Source organism: Haliaeetus leucocephalus, unplaced genomic scaffold (genome assembly GCF_000737465.1).
Source record: "Haliaeetus leucocephalus isolate CR32 unplaced genomic scaffold, Haliaeetus_leucocephalus-4.0 Scaffold678, whole genome shotgun sequence".
NCBI lineage: Eukaryota > Metazoa > Chordata > Aves > Accipitriformes > Accipitridae > Haliaeetus > Haliaeetus leucocephalus.
Window position 1 is genome coordinate 3,965,162 of NW_010973114.1, and position 16,434 is coordinate 3,981,595.

The window sequence follows — 16,434 nt, forward strand, 5'->3', positions numbered from 1 at the left end:
TGGGCTGTGTGACCTCCTCCTCCTCCTCCTCCTCCTCCTTCCCCCGTGCCGGGGCGCGGAAGGACCCTCGCGGCCGAATTCCTTGCATTCCCGCAGCTTCCATCCCTCCGTCCTTCCCAGCTGTGCCAGCACACATGCTGCCGGCAAACATCCTTCGCTGCTGCAAGCTCTGCCTCTGGCCGTAAAAGAAAAGCCTAAATCTGCTGTTTAGCCGATGTCTATAGGGGACCCAGCGTTTGCATCGCAGGCCCCAGCCCCGCTTGGAGCAGGGCAAGGGCTCGTGCCCATCCCCACGCTTCGACGGAGGTTATTTTTATAACGAGGATACCTGCATGGTAAGCAAGTTCTGCGAGCTAATATTTTTCCAGGTGCCTCCATTTTACTGAGTTCAAGCCTAGAAGGTATTATATATGTTGAAATCGTATTTATGCAGCCTCTCCTCCATCCAAGTGGATAAAAAGGCTTATTCAGAAGAATAATAAGGGCTATATAAAATATAACTCCACTGCCAGGAAATCATCGTGCTGTGCCAATAAAAAGTTATATTTTTCCTGCTTCTCTGACTTGCAGCCTTCTTCTGGGTTTGGAGAAATCGTATCTAGCCACAGCCAGCCTGAAGTACACAGGCTGCGAAGCTACAGCTGAACGATTAAGTCACCGAAAGGCCATGGAGCAATGCCTTACTTATTTTTGCCGCTGTCCTGACATATAATGTCTTTCAGAAAGTCATGCATTTATTTCCAGCGCAGAACAGTTCAGCCCTGTCATGCACGGATCGAATGTAGCGTGGAGTTCAAGCACAAGTCACAGCAACTCAAAATGAAGCAATGTTTCAAGGACTGGCATTTGGAAGTAGTGGAAAAGCAAAGACAGAAATACGCAAACCACATTACAGCCAAGTCTGGATAAAGCACTGCAAGCAACTGCAACTCCACTGATCCTGAGGATTTCTGCACGGACTCTGTGCAAGTGAAGGGGTTTTAATCCCAGCACCGGGGACCAATTTCATCTCATCACCGCTACATCTGTGCGGGGAGAGATGGGGGCAGCTGACCCGTGCTTTGCTGCACCATTGCTCGGTTATCAGCAGGGGCAAAAACTGTTCCCAAAATGTATTTTAAATGTATTTAAAATAAATGTTTCCCTGCTGCCGAGGCTGTGTAGGTGCACTGTCACAAAATCTATGGCATAGTTAAGGTCGTGGGTGCCATACCCAGGTGCTGGATCGAAACCACACATTTCAGTCAGCATCTCATTTTAGTAACCGCGTGCATCCGATTAAGTGACAACATCCGAAACACGTAGTGTTAAACGCCGGCTAATGCCAAAACAGGTGCACGGTCAGCCCGGTCCACACCAACACCAACACCGTGCTGGGAGAGCGGACGAGCACGTACCTGCTTGTTCTTGTACTTTTTCAGGTAGCGAGGAGAAACCAGACACTCGGGATTAATGTCGGTGGTGATTTGTTCTGGGATCAGCTGCGGGTCTGGGTTCAAATGCTGCATTTTCAGGAAGGAGAGGATGTTCTGTACTTCCATGCCGTAGGAGCTGTCGGCCATCGTCTTGCCCTTGGAGGCCAGGCGGCAGGCGGCCATCCAGCTGGCGTACTGCGTCTCCTGCCCCCCAAAACAGAGACCCCCGCCCGTCAGAGAGGTGAGGGTGCCGCCTGCCCTCCCACCCCCCAAATAAAACTCCAGGGAGCCTTTATTTCCCTTCCAGCCCCAGGAGACTCAAGCATGCACAAAGACGGGCAGAAACTTAGCCAACGTGTAGACTATAACCACAGGACAAAGCTGAGGAAGAGCAGGGGTTGATTTTCTACTCCAAATTCACACGTGTGCTCTGAACGTCAAGACCAGACACATGTGAGTGCATTTTCTACTTTTTTTTTAGTTAATGCCAGCTACACGGCACGTCCAAGCATGAGCTGATGGTGGGCAAAGGGTGAAGAGAGGGCTGGTCCAAGCGATAAACTTACATTATCGCAGCGAAGCCATATTTCATTCATTCCCTCCGCCACTGGAATCAGAAGTTTGATGTTAAACTTCTGACCAGAGATATTCACATCAGGGGTAACTTCACATCCTGCAAAGAGGGAGCCAGTGTTTAACAGGGTTGTGAAGAACTATGCTTTAAAAAGAGGAAAAAAAACCCCAAAAAAGGAAAAGAAAAAGCAAAGCTCTCCAACTAAAGGGTGTCCAACAGCATCTCAGTGCTGCAAAGGTCTTACACCACATCTCCGATGGGATAAACACTCTACATAGCAGGGACAAAAACTGTGTCAGATGTCTCTTTTTCCAAGTGACAGGAAAAAAGAGGGGGAAAAAGCAAGGCCTGATCTGAAAGCAATGAAGCCAAAGCTAACCCTCGCCCGCAGAATTAATCTCATAGATCCTGCCTGGCCTCATGAATGGATCTGATGGCTGGCAAACACCCTGTGTCCCCAAAATTTTCATGAAAGTGTAGGAAAAGGTGACCGGACAGGTGCTGACTCTCACCCTGAAAGCCTTATACATTATTTTGGCTGGGTGCATTGCTGCTATAATCAGTGGCGAGGTGTGAGCATCCCGCTTTTGGTGTCTGGAGAGAACTACAAGTGGTTGTATAAACACGGGGGGGTGATGAACAGAACCAGCCAAGTTAGCCCGGGCGCCGCTTCAACGCCGCCTCTGAGATTTTTTAAAAGTGCCGTCACAGCAGATATGTCAAAAGCTCCCAAAAAGGTCCTGAGGGCCGGGCTTCGCTCTGACTGCAGCCCGAGGTCACTTGGCATCACATCTGCTCCTGCCTCCACAGGGAAAAAAATGAGCTCTGCAGTTTGGTGGCTGCTGGAGCAGGAATGTTTAACTTGACATAAGAAAAAACAGCAGCTGTAGGAATTTAAAAACTCATGTGCAAGGCTCGCAGGGAGCGCTTGAGCGAGGCTGCTCACAACCAGCACCAGGGAGAGAAGGAAAAAAATTTAAAGGCAGCGGAGGAAGAGAATGGTCTGTTCTCTCCAGTGCAGCGTGTGCTCAAACTTATTCTCTGCCATGGGAGTTAGTTCAATTCTTTTGGACAGCCACAACAAAAAGGAGAACGGCAAGTTGTCTCCCCATGGTATCGGAGTGCTGGAGGCACTTCCCCTTGGGGTCACACGTACCACGTACTCACTTTCTAGAAGTCTAAATATATGCTATGCTATCCAACCCAGTCACCCTCATTCCTTTAAACATATTTACCCAACCCTAGAATGGCATGCCAAGAAAATAAAGCAGTAGGAAAACAAGATGCAAGAGGAGCAGCCTATTACTGGAATAAAACGCAACAGTGCCGACGCTTCTCTTTCTTACCTCTCAGGTTCATCTGGTGTGCAGGAGTTCCATTGGATTCCTCTTTGCTTTTATAGCAGGAGATAGAGGTATCTTTGAAGGTGCACCAATATGGCTTGTAGCCTTTCAACGTCAGCTTCTTGGGCCTGCCAGACAGGTTGAGGGACGTTACATTCGGTTTAAGCTCCTAAACGAAGCTGCTGCACTGGAAAACTCATTTCACCCTTGAAAACCTGGGGTCAGCAGCCTGGGGTATGCCCACCCCCGGCACAGTCCCTGCCTGGGAGCTCAGCCACCACTCGCCATCCCTTCACTACAATTTTGAGTCAAAAAATTGAGCTACAGTTGCGAATTTGGACTCTTCAATCCCATGGAGGTCCCACTAATTTGGGGCAAGGTGGGGGAGCTGGAGAACTGTATTACAAAAATAGACATGTCCATGAACCACTGCAAAATATGCCTCTTCACCCGCCACATTAAACTGGAACCACTCCACTCAACCTCTGAAAGAAGTGGTACTTCTAAAAGACTTGTCAGTCAAGCACACGCATGAGTACACTTCTTGTTTTCTTTTTAAACACCCCACATCAGAAAAGGTTCAGTTCTTTCCTATGGAAAACATGGATTTTACCCAACTTTGTGGAAGTAGCGATGGCCTTGCAAGCCTGCAGCAAAGCAAAGCACCACCTGCCATGGTGGTATCCTGAGCCTCCTCATCCCACCACGAGCCCAGGACCTTCCTAGAGCTGCAAGTTTCTGATTTTTCTTAATCATCCCTAACTTCTAAACCTCATTCAAAGGCTGCGTCTGCAGTTTCTCACTGCAATGCATCCCTCATCTCCATCCCAGAAATAGCTGCTGAACCCTCACCTGTAGGGATCAAATATGTGATGGCCCCAATTGCTTGTCTTCAGGGCTCTGCACTTTCCTTTCCAAGCAAAAGCATGCTGGGGGCTGCTCGGGGAAATTAGGGAGGTGGGGGAGAAACACGGCGTCTGCCCGAACCCCGCTGCTCCCACACCTCTGATGGACATCTGAGCTTGGGGCATCTGCTGCCTCCTCCTAAAGCCCTGGCACACACAGCCCTGCCCCATGCAAACTTTACAACCACAATTTCCTTTGAAAGCTGCCTCCCACTACAGAAGAAGTCACCAACCTCCAGTCAAGCCATCCCACACATGCAGGCTTTTCCACCCTTCACTCTGCATCCCTCGCTAAAGATACTTTAATACATCTTTACTGTCTTGAGCTTTTTGGGGGGGGTCCTTTACATTGCAGGGGAGAGAGAAACATCCCAAGTCTCTGCAGCAGCACCAGGCACGTATAGGGACATTTAGGACTTATATACAAGGCATACTAGGGACATATATTGCAGCTCCTCCCCAACTGAAGTGTGACAAGAGGCACGTCCAAAGCTGGGCCAGCTCCTAACATCGTGGCATTTACGTTGGGTTTCTGGCAGCAAAATACCCCCTGGCCCTCATTTTTAGGAGCAAATGGCAATTCTGTGCTTCCCTGTCATGGCAGGACAGCCTCAAATCCCAACCCCAGCGTTTGGGGCTTGCACTGGGCGAGGGGAGGGAACCAGCAGCTTCCCACTGCTCCATCTCTTGCCCCACCAACTGGCGCATCCGATTTGCAAGCAATTAGCTCCCTGAGTCGTGCTTAATTTTATTGGCAAGTAAGCACATCGAAGGAAAGAACAAGTTTTTTGTTAGTTTGTTTGTTCAAGGAAGGAAAAAACACACACTCAGATGCAGGGCACAGGCTGCAGCCCTGAAACTTTGCCCCAGTTAAGACAGACCACAAGCCCAGACAGACAGCCAGACCTTGTTAATTCGCCTTCGGAGAGGGAGAAAGAGTTTTTCAGAACAGAAGTACTAGGTTCTGGCTCCAGAACCAAAAAATTAATAAAATAAAGGCTTGTTCCAGAGCTATTTCACTGCCTACAGCTTTTCTTCTATATCCTATAGCTATGCTGTGAAATCTCATTATTTCCAGTTTCCAGAACTTTCACCGTAACCCTCGCCGCAGCAGGCAATAAATTGCAAAAGACAGTCCTGCCTGCCAAAATGTTACTCAAAGTCCAGACGCTGCTGTTCCCGGTTTCCACATACCACCGTCCAAGTCAAAGCAAAATTAAAATAACCCCTAAATCCTGAGTGAGCTGGAAGAGGAGCAGAGTCAGCTTAACCTGCTCCTTTTGGCAAGAAGGCAGACAGACCGGGATCCCGGCTGTTTATAATTCATCCAGTCTCTTGAAAACCAGGAGAAGTATTTGAGCAAGGTTCCTAGGTTTCACTCCTAATTTTAGGATGGCTTGATTATCTCCTGGGCATTAATTGTGTTAGAGAAATATCCCAGCACATGCTGCTGGCTATGGGATGCAGCAAGCTCCCCTGGAGGGATGCATACCTGCCAAGGCAGCGATCGTGGGCAAACACCCTGGGTTTTATATTTAAGAACTGATCAACTTCAATATCCAGTATTTTGAATAGTGTGAAATACTTAGTGACTGTGCTACAGGAAAAAGAAGTAAAATGTTTTAATAGTGAGAGAGCACAGATGCTGAGCTGTGGTGTTACGCAGCAATTGCCGGGTGGCTTTTCACACGAGATAACATAGTGGTGTGCAGCAAGATCTTAAGGCCAGGAGATTAAAAAAAAAAAGGATATTAGGCAGTAGGACCATTAATTATTCATAGACATTACCAGTTTCACAAGCACCTCTTCCCATCAGCACTTACTTGAAGACTTTAATGTAGTCGGCGAGCTCCGGGATGGAAGTGATGTCACCCTGAAAATAAAAGATTATCCCATTCACCCGCCTGCCCAAGCGGAGCCGGGGTGGTGGGTCCGAGAGGGAAGGGATGCTGCACAGGGGGGGAAGCCAGCGGCAGCTCCACCGGCCAACATCAGGGCTCAGGGGTCACAAAAACGCTCCTGAGAAAGCCTCATCCACTTCACGGGAGAAGCAAGCGGAGAAAAATCTATTGCACAGAAGTGCTGTTTAGAAACCAGAGGACAAGGTTTTATTTTTCTTTGAGGAATTCCTGCTGCCGCTGGAGCCAATTCCCACCCGCGAGGTCACTGGCGGTCACACCGGCTCATGTTCGCACAGGGATTTTTCTCCTCCCTTAGTTATTTCCTTAGACTCCAAACAAAAGGAGACGATGCTGCTCTGCACCTCCATGGTGGACTGGGGAAGGGCTTCCTGATAGTCTAGAAAGGTTTCCCCCCCGCCAGCTTTTTTAATATTGAGTTTATCTTCACATTTTCCATGAGCAAAATACATAGGGTGGCACTTGCAATTCCCACAAGCTCAAACTAAAGGGTTTTCAAAGGACAGAAAAAGCAAAGACTGCTCCAACAGCTTCCAGTAGCAAGACAGTTTACTTTCCATCTGCAATGAGCAATGCTGTTTATAGATACCACAGGGAAAAAAATGCAGAATCTAAACAAACAATCCAGTAATTGCCCATTACCCATATTCAATTACTCGAATGCATCTGGAAATGGCTACTGCTAGCAACCCCTATGGAAAGGGATGGAGTTTTTTGATGAATCATTGTCATCTTCACTCCTGTCTGGCAGGGACTGTTCCTTAGTACTGTGCTTTAAATCTGGTTTTGCAAAGAAATTCTAAAAGATCTCTTGGCGATAAAAACTTGTCACTATTTCTGTCGCACCGAAGCAGTGCTGCTCTCCCTGCGGCAACCAGTTAATATTATAAATCTCTGCTGTTATTAATGCTAGTAAAGCAGGCTAAGTATGGATGTTAACTTCAAAAAGACCCTTAATAAACACTTAAAAAGATTATATGAAGTGTAAGACTGGAAAATTTCAGGGATTTTAGGGTTTGAAAGAACTTAAAATGAAACTCAGAGATGGTATAAATGTGCAAAATGCCTGGAAAAGATTTGCTGTGCCAAGTCTGACCGGACCTAGTCCTTTTTCTGCAGTTTAGTTCTAGGGCTTTACATTTCTAAAGGTGGAAAACCAGTGTTAAAACAGTATATCAGAAAAAAAAAAAAAGAAATCCTCTGAAATACAGTCATAGCCCACTCCAGGCTGTAAAATTCAGTCTAATAAAAAAAGGGTTTCATAAGCATAAGTTATTTCTGAAAATCATGGCAGCTGTTTCAGGTGCTGTAAAACTGCCATGAATGAGAAACGATGGAAGAGAAGCCTCAGTGTGATGAATTCAGTATTTTGGAAAGTCGGTAGCGAGAACAGAAACCAAATTAATTTTAATTTTAATTTAGTCTTCCATTATTTCACCAGGAAGGTGGCTTGGTGCAGGAGGGGAGTTTCAGTAAGATCCTGGCTCCTCCGGGACTTCTCCAACACGATTTGGTCTTATGGTCCCAGTAGGAAAAAAGCAATATTGCACTTGACTTCTGCAGCAATGCAGAGCTGGGCACGGGGGATGGGCTGAGCTCCCCCTGCTAAATTAACTGCAAACACCCAAAAACCAGAAGACGGTCTTACGGCTTAAATGAAGCCTTTGGTTCAATATGTGCACGTGCTCAAAGAGGTTTTTATGCTGCTTTGGGCTCAGAGCAGAGCTCCAGCTTGGTGCTGGCCCCATGTCAGACACTGCCCAGGGTCCCTCCCACCGAAACTACCCCTTGGAATTTAAAAAAAATACTATTTTTAAGAAAATATTATTGGGGTCTATGTTTTATGTTGCTTCACTGGGCTGTGGGCAACTCTCATGCTGTAAGAGCAGAAATAGAAAAAAAGGGAGAGGAAGGAAATAGAAAAGGTTGGATGCCTGGAAAAATTCCCAGCTCGGGATGATTACTCCTGCCTCGTGCAAGGTGAGGAGAGGACGTGCAAGCCACCCTGCCACCGCGTGCCTGCAACCCTTACCAGGATCGTCGACGTTTTGCCACCTTCCAAAGTAATTTCCAGATCCGAGAGCGCAGCATCCACTTCATCCACCTCCTTGTCACTGTTGTTCAGGTGGTTTTCCGAGGACATGATGGACAGCTTATTGATGTGGTACTGAAAGGCAAGGCACAGCATTTCACCGGGATGCTCCTGCGATCTGCTGGATGCCGCGGGCTCGTCACGACACAACCACCACGCTTGGGATGCGGAGTGGAAAACCGAAGCTGTACCCTCCGTGGGAGCAGAGGCCAGCAAGTGCTGAAACCCGGGCGCAGTTGAGTAGGGAATGACCGGTTTGGCTGCTTTCAGTCGAAGAGTCGGTGGTACAGACCCTGAAGGACCGCTCTGGAGTCCGCGGGGCAGAGCTACTCTTTTCACAGCATCACAGCCAGCTTGAAGTTGGAAAGAAGCCCTGGAGGTCGTCTGGTCCTACCCCCTGCTCAAGCAAGGCCACCTACGGCCATTGTCCAGGACCATGTCCAGTTGGCTTTTGAGTATCTCCAAGGATGGAGACTCCACAGCCTTTCTGGGCAACCTGTGCCAGTGCTCGGTCACCCTTACAGTAAAAAAATGTTTCCTGATGTTCAGAGGGAACCTCCTGTGTTTCAGTTTGTGCCTATTGCCTCTGGTCCTGTCACTGGGCACCACTGAGAAGAGCCTGGCTCCATCTCCTTTACAGCTTCCCACCTGGTATTTAAATACATCAATAAGATCCCTCAGAGCCTTCTATTCTCCGGGCTGAACAGTCGCAGCTCCCTCAGCCTTTCCTCACAGGAGAGATGCTCCAGGACCTTCATCATCCTTGTGGCCCTTCACTGGACTCTCTCCAGTATGTCCACATCTCTCCTTCACTGAGGAGCCCAGAGCTGGAGCCAGTACTCCAGTTGTGGCCTCACCAGTGCTGGGCAGAGGGGAAGGATCACCTCCCTCGAGCTGCTGGCAATGCTTTGCCCAAGGGAGCCCAGGATACCATTCACCTTCTTTGCCCCAAGGGCATGTTGCTGGCTGATGTTCAACTGGGTGTCCGCCAGCACCCCTGGGTCTTTTTTCTGCCAAGCTGCTTCCCAGCTGGGTGGCTCCCAGAATATACTGGTGCCTGGGTTTGTTCCTCCCCAGGGGCAGGACTTTGAACTTCCCCTTGTTGAACTTCATGAGGTTCGTGTTGGCTCATTTCTCCAGCCTGTCAAGGTCCCTCTGGATGGCAGCACGATCCTCTGGCCTATCAACCACACCTCCCAGTTTGGGAGGATGTATTGCATCTGGTTTTACCCCATAAAACCAAAACATCCATAAAATCTCACACGAAGGACCATGCCCAACCCACCCTGGCTGGCTCGGAAAGGTAAACTGAGTCTTTATATTTCTGTTTTCACTTTTTTTCCCTAGAAGGGGCCCTAGGAGCAGACAGCCCTGCTCTTGATGGGGATATTTCTCCATCCTACAGCAACGAGGCACGCCAGACTACACATAGCCATCCGTCTCACAGAAGTCAATAGCAGGTGGAGTATTTATGCCAAATCACGCCAAGTATTTCATAAAACAGATAAATAAAAAGTTCTGGGAAACCCACAGATTATCACCAGCTGTTTGAGGGGTAGCATGCCAGAAACACAGTTCAGTAACCCAGTGTACTTACTGGGGTTTTTTAAGAAGGGCAAACCAAAAAGTTAACATAGACATAAACATGTTTGGTAAAAGAAGTCCAAGTTCCTTTTCATGAGAAGTAATCAACAGCAAGTATTTAAATTACCTAATAAGCTCAAGTGAGGATTAGGAGACGGGTAACGATCCAAATTCTACCAGCATGAGAAGTCCAAGCTCCCAGTGGAGACAAGGTGAGGCTTAAAACACCAGTTACAGCAGATTCCACTTATCGTGTTAATCAATATTCACCAACACAGAAGTCTGCAAAGCTACGAAATCAAGCTCAACCAAAACTGTAAGCGTCTCGGGATGTCTCCTACCTGCAGCGCTGCAAACATCATCATTTCCTCCTCCGTGCACTCGATCTCCTCCAGCAGAATAGCCCATTTGGACTGCTCGTACAGCTGATTGATCCTGATCGCGTCGTACTACGGCACAGCACAAAAACACGGACCGGTTGTAAAACGTATGAGCCCAGTTCAAGCCAAACCACTTCAACTTTCATTTCAATGCAACACTTCAATCCGAGACTGAGAAGCCTTTGCCACCGGAGTAGAGTGGCTCTAAACAACCATTAGAGCTTCTCTAGCAATACCTAAGCATTAGCAAACAGGTATGTGGGATCACGCAAACCTGGGTTTGATGCCTGCACAATCAATTTTCAAAGCGGTGGAGGATTTACCAGCACAAATGCACATTAGGGATACAGGCATCCTTTGCTCAAAGCCTTTGCCTGCAAGATGCAATTAAAATAAATAGCTCTGTACCTTTGGATTCAGGTCAAAAAAACTGTAGTACTTGAATCGGAGCAACAAAGCCTCATTTTCTTTCACCTCCTGCTCCATAAGAGATCGGGACGAATCCAGCCATCTGTAAATTGTCAACACGGGATAACACAAACAAAAAGCTCTGGCAAAGTCATGATGAGGCTTTCAAGAATGCAATTTAAAACTGCGTATTTAAAAAAAAAAAAAGGGAAGAAAATAGCAGAAAACCAAATCCTTAACTTACCCTTGGTTGATTTTGGCTTTATCGAGCAGTGCCTGTGGCTTGTACATTTTTGCTAAGGACTCCGGGGAGGTGACAGGCTGGCTCACGGCCAGGATGCCCGGGTTGCCCTCCGACAAGGCGCTGTCACCGAACCAGGCTGAAGTGGGTGACAGGGGACTGCCATCGTGAGCATCGTAGGTCGGTGTCATCGTTTTGCTATACAGTCCTGGGCTTGAATATATGTTTCCTACCAGTAAGAGGAATAAAAGCCAGGAGTTAGCTCAAGCCAATCCCTGCCTGCTCCCAACCAAGCCAACTCAGACACAAACCCGAAGCCAGCGGATGAGAAACCTTCCCTTTTTTCACCACTTTTTTTCCACGATGGGAAAACACTGCACTGCTTGTTTTCCCATGAAAAGCTGTCCCTCTCTCTCAGCTCTTCTCCAAGAGCAAAACTGATGGAAAACTCATTCCAGCCCAAATCCATGGGAAAAGGTGCAGGTCTCCCACGCCGGGAAACTCCTGCCCTTGCATTTCTGCGGCACCTGGGACACGAATGGCCCCCAACTTACCGGTATTACCTGTTGCTTAAAGATTTTGGAAGTCAAAAGTTTAGAGGAGCAGGAAAATAAACTAAGGGCGCAGTCAAAGAGACCAGAGGCAGAGCGCAAAAGTCCTACTGAGGTGGAGCTCACCTTTGACGGGGCCGATGTAAAGAATATCGGTGCCTATAGAGAGGGAAAGAAAGGAGGGGAGTGAGAAGGCGAGAGAAAGTCACCGGGAGAGTAGGAAGGGACAGAAGCCAAAACCAGGCATTTTCAGAAGAGAGCAGAATAGCACAGATGAGGTTTAACCACCCAAATGGAGCGTTTGCAGTGGTGCCGGTGGACTCGGCAGGCAAAGCAACCAAAGTGACTCCACGGTTATTTTATTCATGTTACGAGAAACAGCCGGGCACGGAAACGTGGCATTTCACGGACGGAAAAGCTTGCTGAGACGGTCAAACAAATTCGGTATTAATATGCTGAGCAAGTGGTGCGATTTGGTGCAAAACTGATCCCGAAGCACACATTACTCCCAGGCCTTTTAAAGCTTTACAGCTCGTACAGACTCAAAGCAGACAAAAAATACCCTTTTAAAATTACAAATTTGAAGAGAAGAAAGTGGACCCAGCTTGGTATCTCATACCCCAAAATAGCTGAGAGCTAAATAGTTCCTATTCATCTCACAGGAGCATTGATTTTTACGTTAAGAATATAAGATTCAGTTTTTCAAAATAAAGGAGGTTCAACAACCGTATCCTAATGTCAGTAATTCCAATGCGTATGTACATCGGCCAATGAGCTCAGCATTATTTGCTGGGCATAAACCTGTGCACCAGTACCTAGAAGGACCGATACCAAACTGGCTTTTTGGGAAAGACTTGTGTCCTTTTTAAATCACGAGCCTGTTCAGACGTGCAATTTGATGCACCCAAACTCCACCTCCAAGAGCACTATTAAGGGTGTTGAAGGTGGCATGTGGCAAGATTGAGATGCCACAAGCAAGGTCTTCTCTGCCACCTCCTGCTGCTGCCCTGAACCACCACCTCGGGCCACCCTCCAGCTCCTCACTCCAAACAATCCCTCCTCCCTGAGCGGGCAAGAAATGACAGAAAGCTGAGCTAGACATCTGGAAAAGTCTAAGACCAAAACAACAGAAAAACCTTTCCAAACTCTCATTTTTTTTGCCACGGGTATCTCAAGGAGCAGTAAGAACGGTTTGTTTCAGCAGCATCATACCAATGACAGCCAACATCTTAAAATAATATAGAAACGTGATTCTAAACTGCCTGACAGGATGGAAAATGTAAGTGAAAACCGTCTGTCGCCATTGAACAAGAAAACCACCAGGATGCTTTTAATGCTCCTGTTAAGTTTTTTCCAGGATCCCAGTCTGGATTAATGATCTGGGGGACCAGTAAGCACTATGGGTACCTGCCATCAGGACAGACCCAGCCAACAGGCATGAGCAAAAAAGCAGCAGAAATGGCCAAGGGATGGAGATATCCACCTTCAAGCTTCACACTTGCAAGAAGGCCAGGGGTGACTTGCCAGGTACATACACCAGGAGCAGAGCAGTCCAACAAGAACCAGCAATAAACCACTATCACCATCCATAAACTGCATCCCAAAAGATGCTCTTGCCTCCTCCCCATCCGCCTTCGCAGCGTGCCAGCCTCAACCTTCATATGGCTCAAGCAGACAGGACTGAGCATTAACTGGACCAATAAAAGAAAATCCCAATTCTTGCCCCAAATCGGGCAGGTTTTCCCACGGACATCCCCCCATTTAAGTGTCTGCTCGAGAGCAAACCTTCCCCTCAAGTGTTCTCCTCATCACCTTCTCCAAACGTCTGAACCATCTCAGAAGAAGCCTCCCTTAAAAAATTTGCCTGAGGCAGGCAATGTCACGGAAAGTTCCAGTTAAATAGCTAAAAGTTTGGTTAACTTATAAACAAGTGAATACAGGTCTTCTAATGGAAAGTGTTGGGCAACATTTACTGTGGGTGTATTGACAGCTCTGCCTACAGTGATTTAAATGGTTTCATTGCCAGGTACGGGATGCTCAGTGACAAAACATGCCCGTTACATCTACATGCACTGAAATAAGCAGATCCTGAAATATTAACATGTTTTACAGAAGCATTCATCACACAAACTAATGTTGGAATAACGCTAGAAACAGTTTATTCAGATTAAAAACAAGACTTTTAACTAATGGCACCTAAACATGGCAGGTAGCCGCAGTAATTAAACCTGCAGCAAAAGTAATTTCATTCACAAGGAAAGCAAAATCAGCAAGACAGTTCAAAGTGACTCACTGAAAGACCAATAAATAATTAAAATAAAAACCTATCTTTTGCGTACCTTTCCCCCAAAGCAGGCCAAGTATTTCCTATTAATCTAATGGAGATGCTGTCCACAAACACCGACTTTTGGAAAGGCTAATTACGGACTTTCAAGAGGAAAATGCCAAATGAAAATGAAAATTGACTGGAGCCTTGCCCGATGCAGGGAAGACTCCCTGAGCCAGGAGTGGGAGAGGACTAGCCCAGAAATATTTTTAAGTAACTGAGAGGAGAAAGAGCAAGACAGGAGCAAAAGAAGGATTATTTTTCCCTTGCTACAGACCCGTGCTGATGGTTTGCTGCGGAGCCCGTGGTGCACATCACTTGGGCATGGCAGCTCCAGGGCATCATCACCCTCACCCGCGCCCTGCGGAGCCAAAACCTTTCTGCTTACAAGCCCAGAGCCACCAGTGGCATTAAACCACGCTGCATGACCTTCACTTGTACTTCAGTTAATTTAAGACCAATTAATAGAAGTTTACTGAATTCCAAGATATTTTTTTTAATTAAAGCTGCTCTGCTTCCCTCTCATTGCTGGATTTAAAACCAAGAGCTGTGGCAGCCAGGCACGTCTCGCCCACCCAGCAGCGCACATCGCTGTGGCTTTCTCCCCAAGTCCATTTGGGCTAAAGTGCTCCCACTTGACCGACTTTATCATTTAAGCCTCTGCCATTTGCTTTCAAACAGCAGACCCCCAGCAGCCACGGATCGGAGCTGAAAAACACCTCCCTGCATCAATGTGCTGCCTGCGGCAGGAGATGGTACTCCATTGGTGATGTTACTCCGTTAGCGATGTTACTCTGTTGGCAATTCTCTTACCAATATTGCTCTGGTTCTGTAAGCCAGACTGGCAAACTAACCCCCAGTAATAAAAGGCTTTTTTTTTAGCATTACAGTCCAGAGCTATGCCCTTAACATAAGGGAACACTAATGCAATTAATAAAATATTGGTTTTGCTGGGCTATAAATAAGGAGTAGAACAGTGGTACTGCCTAAAACACACCTGGAATTCGACATTAGGAACGATTTTCCATTTAACTCCTTTCTTAATAGGGTAAGAAAACCTTTCAGTAACCCAATCTGAGTGTTAAAGTGGTCACACTTGGTTTCTGTTTTATTTTATAAAGTCTGGCGTTGTTGTGCTCCCCTACATGCGTGACAGCTTCAAGCATGCATCTGTGCAACCGTGACCGAGTGCTGCAGCCCTGGATGATTTGTGGAATTTATTTGGGGTCTGTTTCTTGCACAGACCTTAAAGAATTATGTCAGACTGATACCGCTATGTCATCCCCCGCCCCCATTTTATTATCTGTTTGCCTCCTGCCGACCCCATCCCTGCAAGCCCCGGCTCACCAGACCCCGGCGTGATCAATGGACCCTCCAGCTCGAAGGCATCGTCTTCACATTGATCATCCAACTTCTTCTTTTTTTTCTTTGATGGATCTCTGGGTTTCCTCAAAAGGGAGAGCTCTTCTGGATGCCTGATATCTGGGGAGAAAATGGACCACTCTTACAAAGGCAGGATGGAAAAAAAGGGGGGGGGGGAAAGAGTATCCTTCCTTTAGGAACAACACCCAGCAATGTGCAGTATCTCCCTTGGCTGATTTTTCTGCTTTGCAATAGTTAAAAAGCAAGTTGAGAACGTTCTCCCTGCAAGCCTGTCAGAAACAAGCACCGTCCTTGGCTGGAGAGGTAACATAGCATTTGGGTAAAATGCCAAATTTCCCAGGCACATCCACTCAAATGCAAATAAAAGCACTGCTAGACCCTGCAACACAGCCTAGTAACATTCCCACCCATTATCTTAAATATAAAAACAAATATAAATTAATATTAATATTAACATTAATCAGCAGGTAAACCCCTATTTAGGCACCTAGGTAACAGGCCAGGTACTCTCATTTCCATAGGAGCAATCCAAGAGTCAAGCCATTTATTTACATTTCAGACTGGAAATTTTAAAGCCTGTATTTAAGGCACCCACTTTTTAAAGAGATTTTGGCCAAAGTGTTTCCTTTTCACAGCAAACCTCTAGCCTCTCTCATTCCAGCCTGAATAATTTTAAAACCATGTTACTTAAAATTAAGAGCATCCCAGTGTGTTTGTGTTTTAAGCCATGGGAGTACGGGGGGCTAACGAAGAAGAGAATTTTAGGGACATTTTCCACTAAAGCAGTGCTTTGGGTTTGCTTATGCCTGCTGCAGATGCTTCCAAGCAGGAAGGAACTTTCCGGGAAAGCGGAGTCCGCCGTCCGTCGTACCACCGAAACCACCGAGGGACTGGACGGGAGCCAGGAGTCCCTCGCCGGCGCTGCAAAAACCAAGAGGGGAGAAAAAAAACCCCTCCATCTACTCTGAACTGTCCTCAGTCGATATGTGGGAACTGACCTGGAAAATCATTCACCTGGGCACGAAGCCATCCTACTGCAACGATGAAAGGCTGCAAAAAGATCGGAGAGCTCTGAAATACGGCTTGGATTAGAAAAAAGGAGATCGTGGGTCATGCTTGAGCCTGGAAGGAAGAGTTTCAGAGCTGGCTGTCCACGTTCAAGCCTCTGCATTGTTTCTAGCTCTGTTTTTTGCGTGTATTGCCCGTAAAAGCTCAGCTGCACGAAGATGTGGAAAGCTTGGGCTTCGGGATGCCCTAAGGAAAGCAGCTACTGGTCCTGTCCCCATCGAAGCCTGCAGCTGTAGCCGCAACGG

At 47.1% G+C, this 16,434-nt stretch overlaps 1 protein-coding gene across 1 annotated transcript in view; it reads right to left on the minus strand.

The window, feature by feature from the left end:
- FERMT2 (fermitin family member 2) overlaps nucleotides 1-16,434 on the minus strand; it is a 50,331-nt gene that overhangs the window by 4,107 nt on the left and 29,790 nt on the right. Inside the window, exons 3-11 of the mRNA XM_010579862.1 lie at nucleotides 15,086-15,220; nucleotides 10,865-11,090; nucleotides 10,621-10,723; nucleotides 10,174-10,281; nucleotides 8,189-8,323; nucleotides 6,061-6,110; nucleotides 3,336-3,460; nucleotides 1,982-2,088; nucleotides 1,398-1,619 (exon numbers count right to left, since the gene is read on the minus strand). Coding sequence (XP_010578164.1) covers nucleotides 1,398-1,619; nucleotides 1,982-2,088; nucleotides 3,336-3,460; nucleotides 6,061-6,110; nucleotides 8,189-8,323; nucleotides 10,174-10,281; nucleotides 10,621-10,723; nucleotides 10,865-11,090; nucleotides 15,086-15,220 — 1,211 coding nt within the window. The remainder of the gene's footprint in view (nucleotides 1-1,397; nucleotides 1,620-1,981; nucleotides 2,089-3,335; nucleotides 3,461-6,060; nucleotides 6,111-8,188; nucleotides 8,324-10,173; nucleotides 10,282-10,620; nucleotides 10,724-10,864; nucleotides 11,091-15,085; nucleotides 15,221-16,434) is intronic.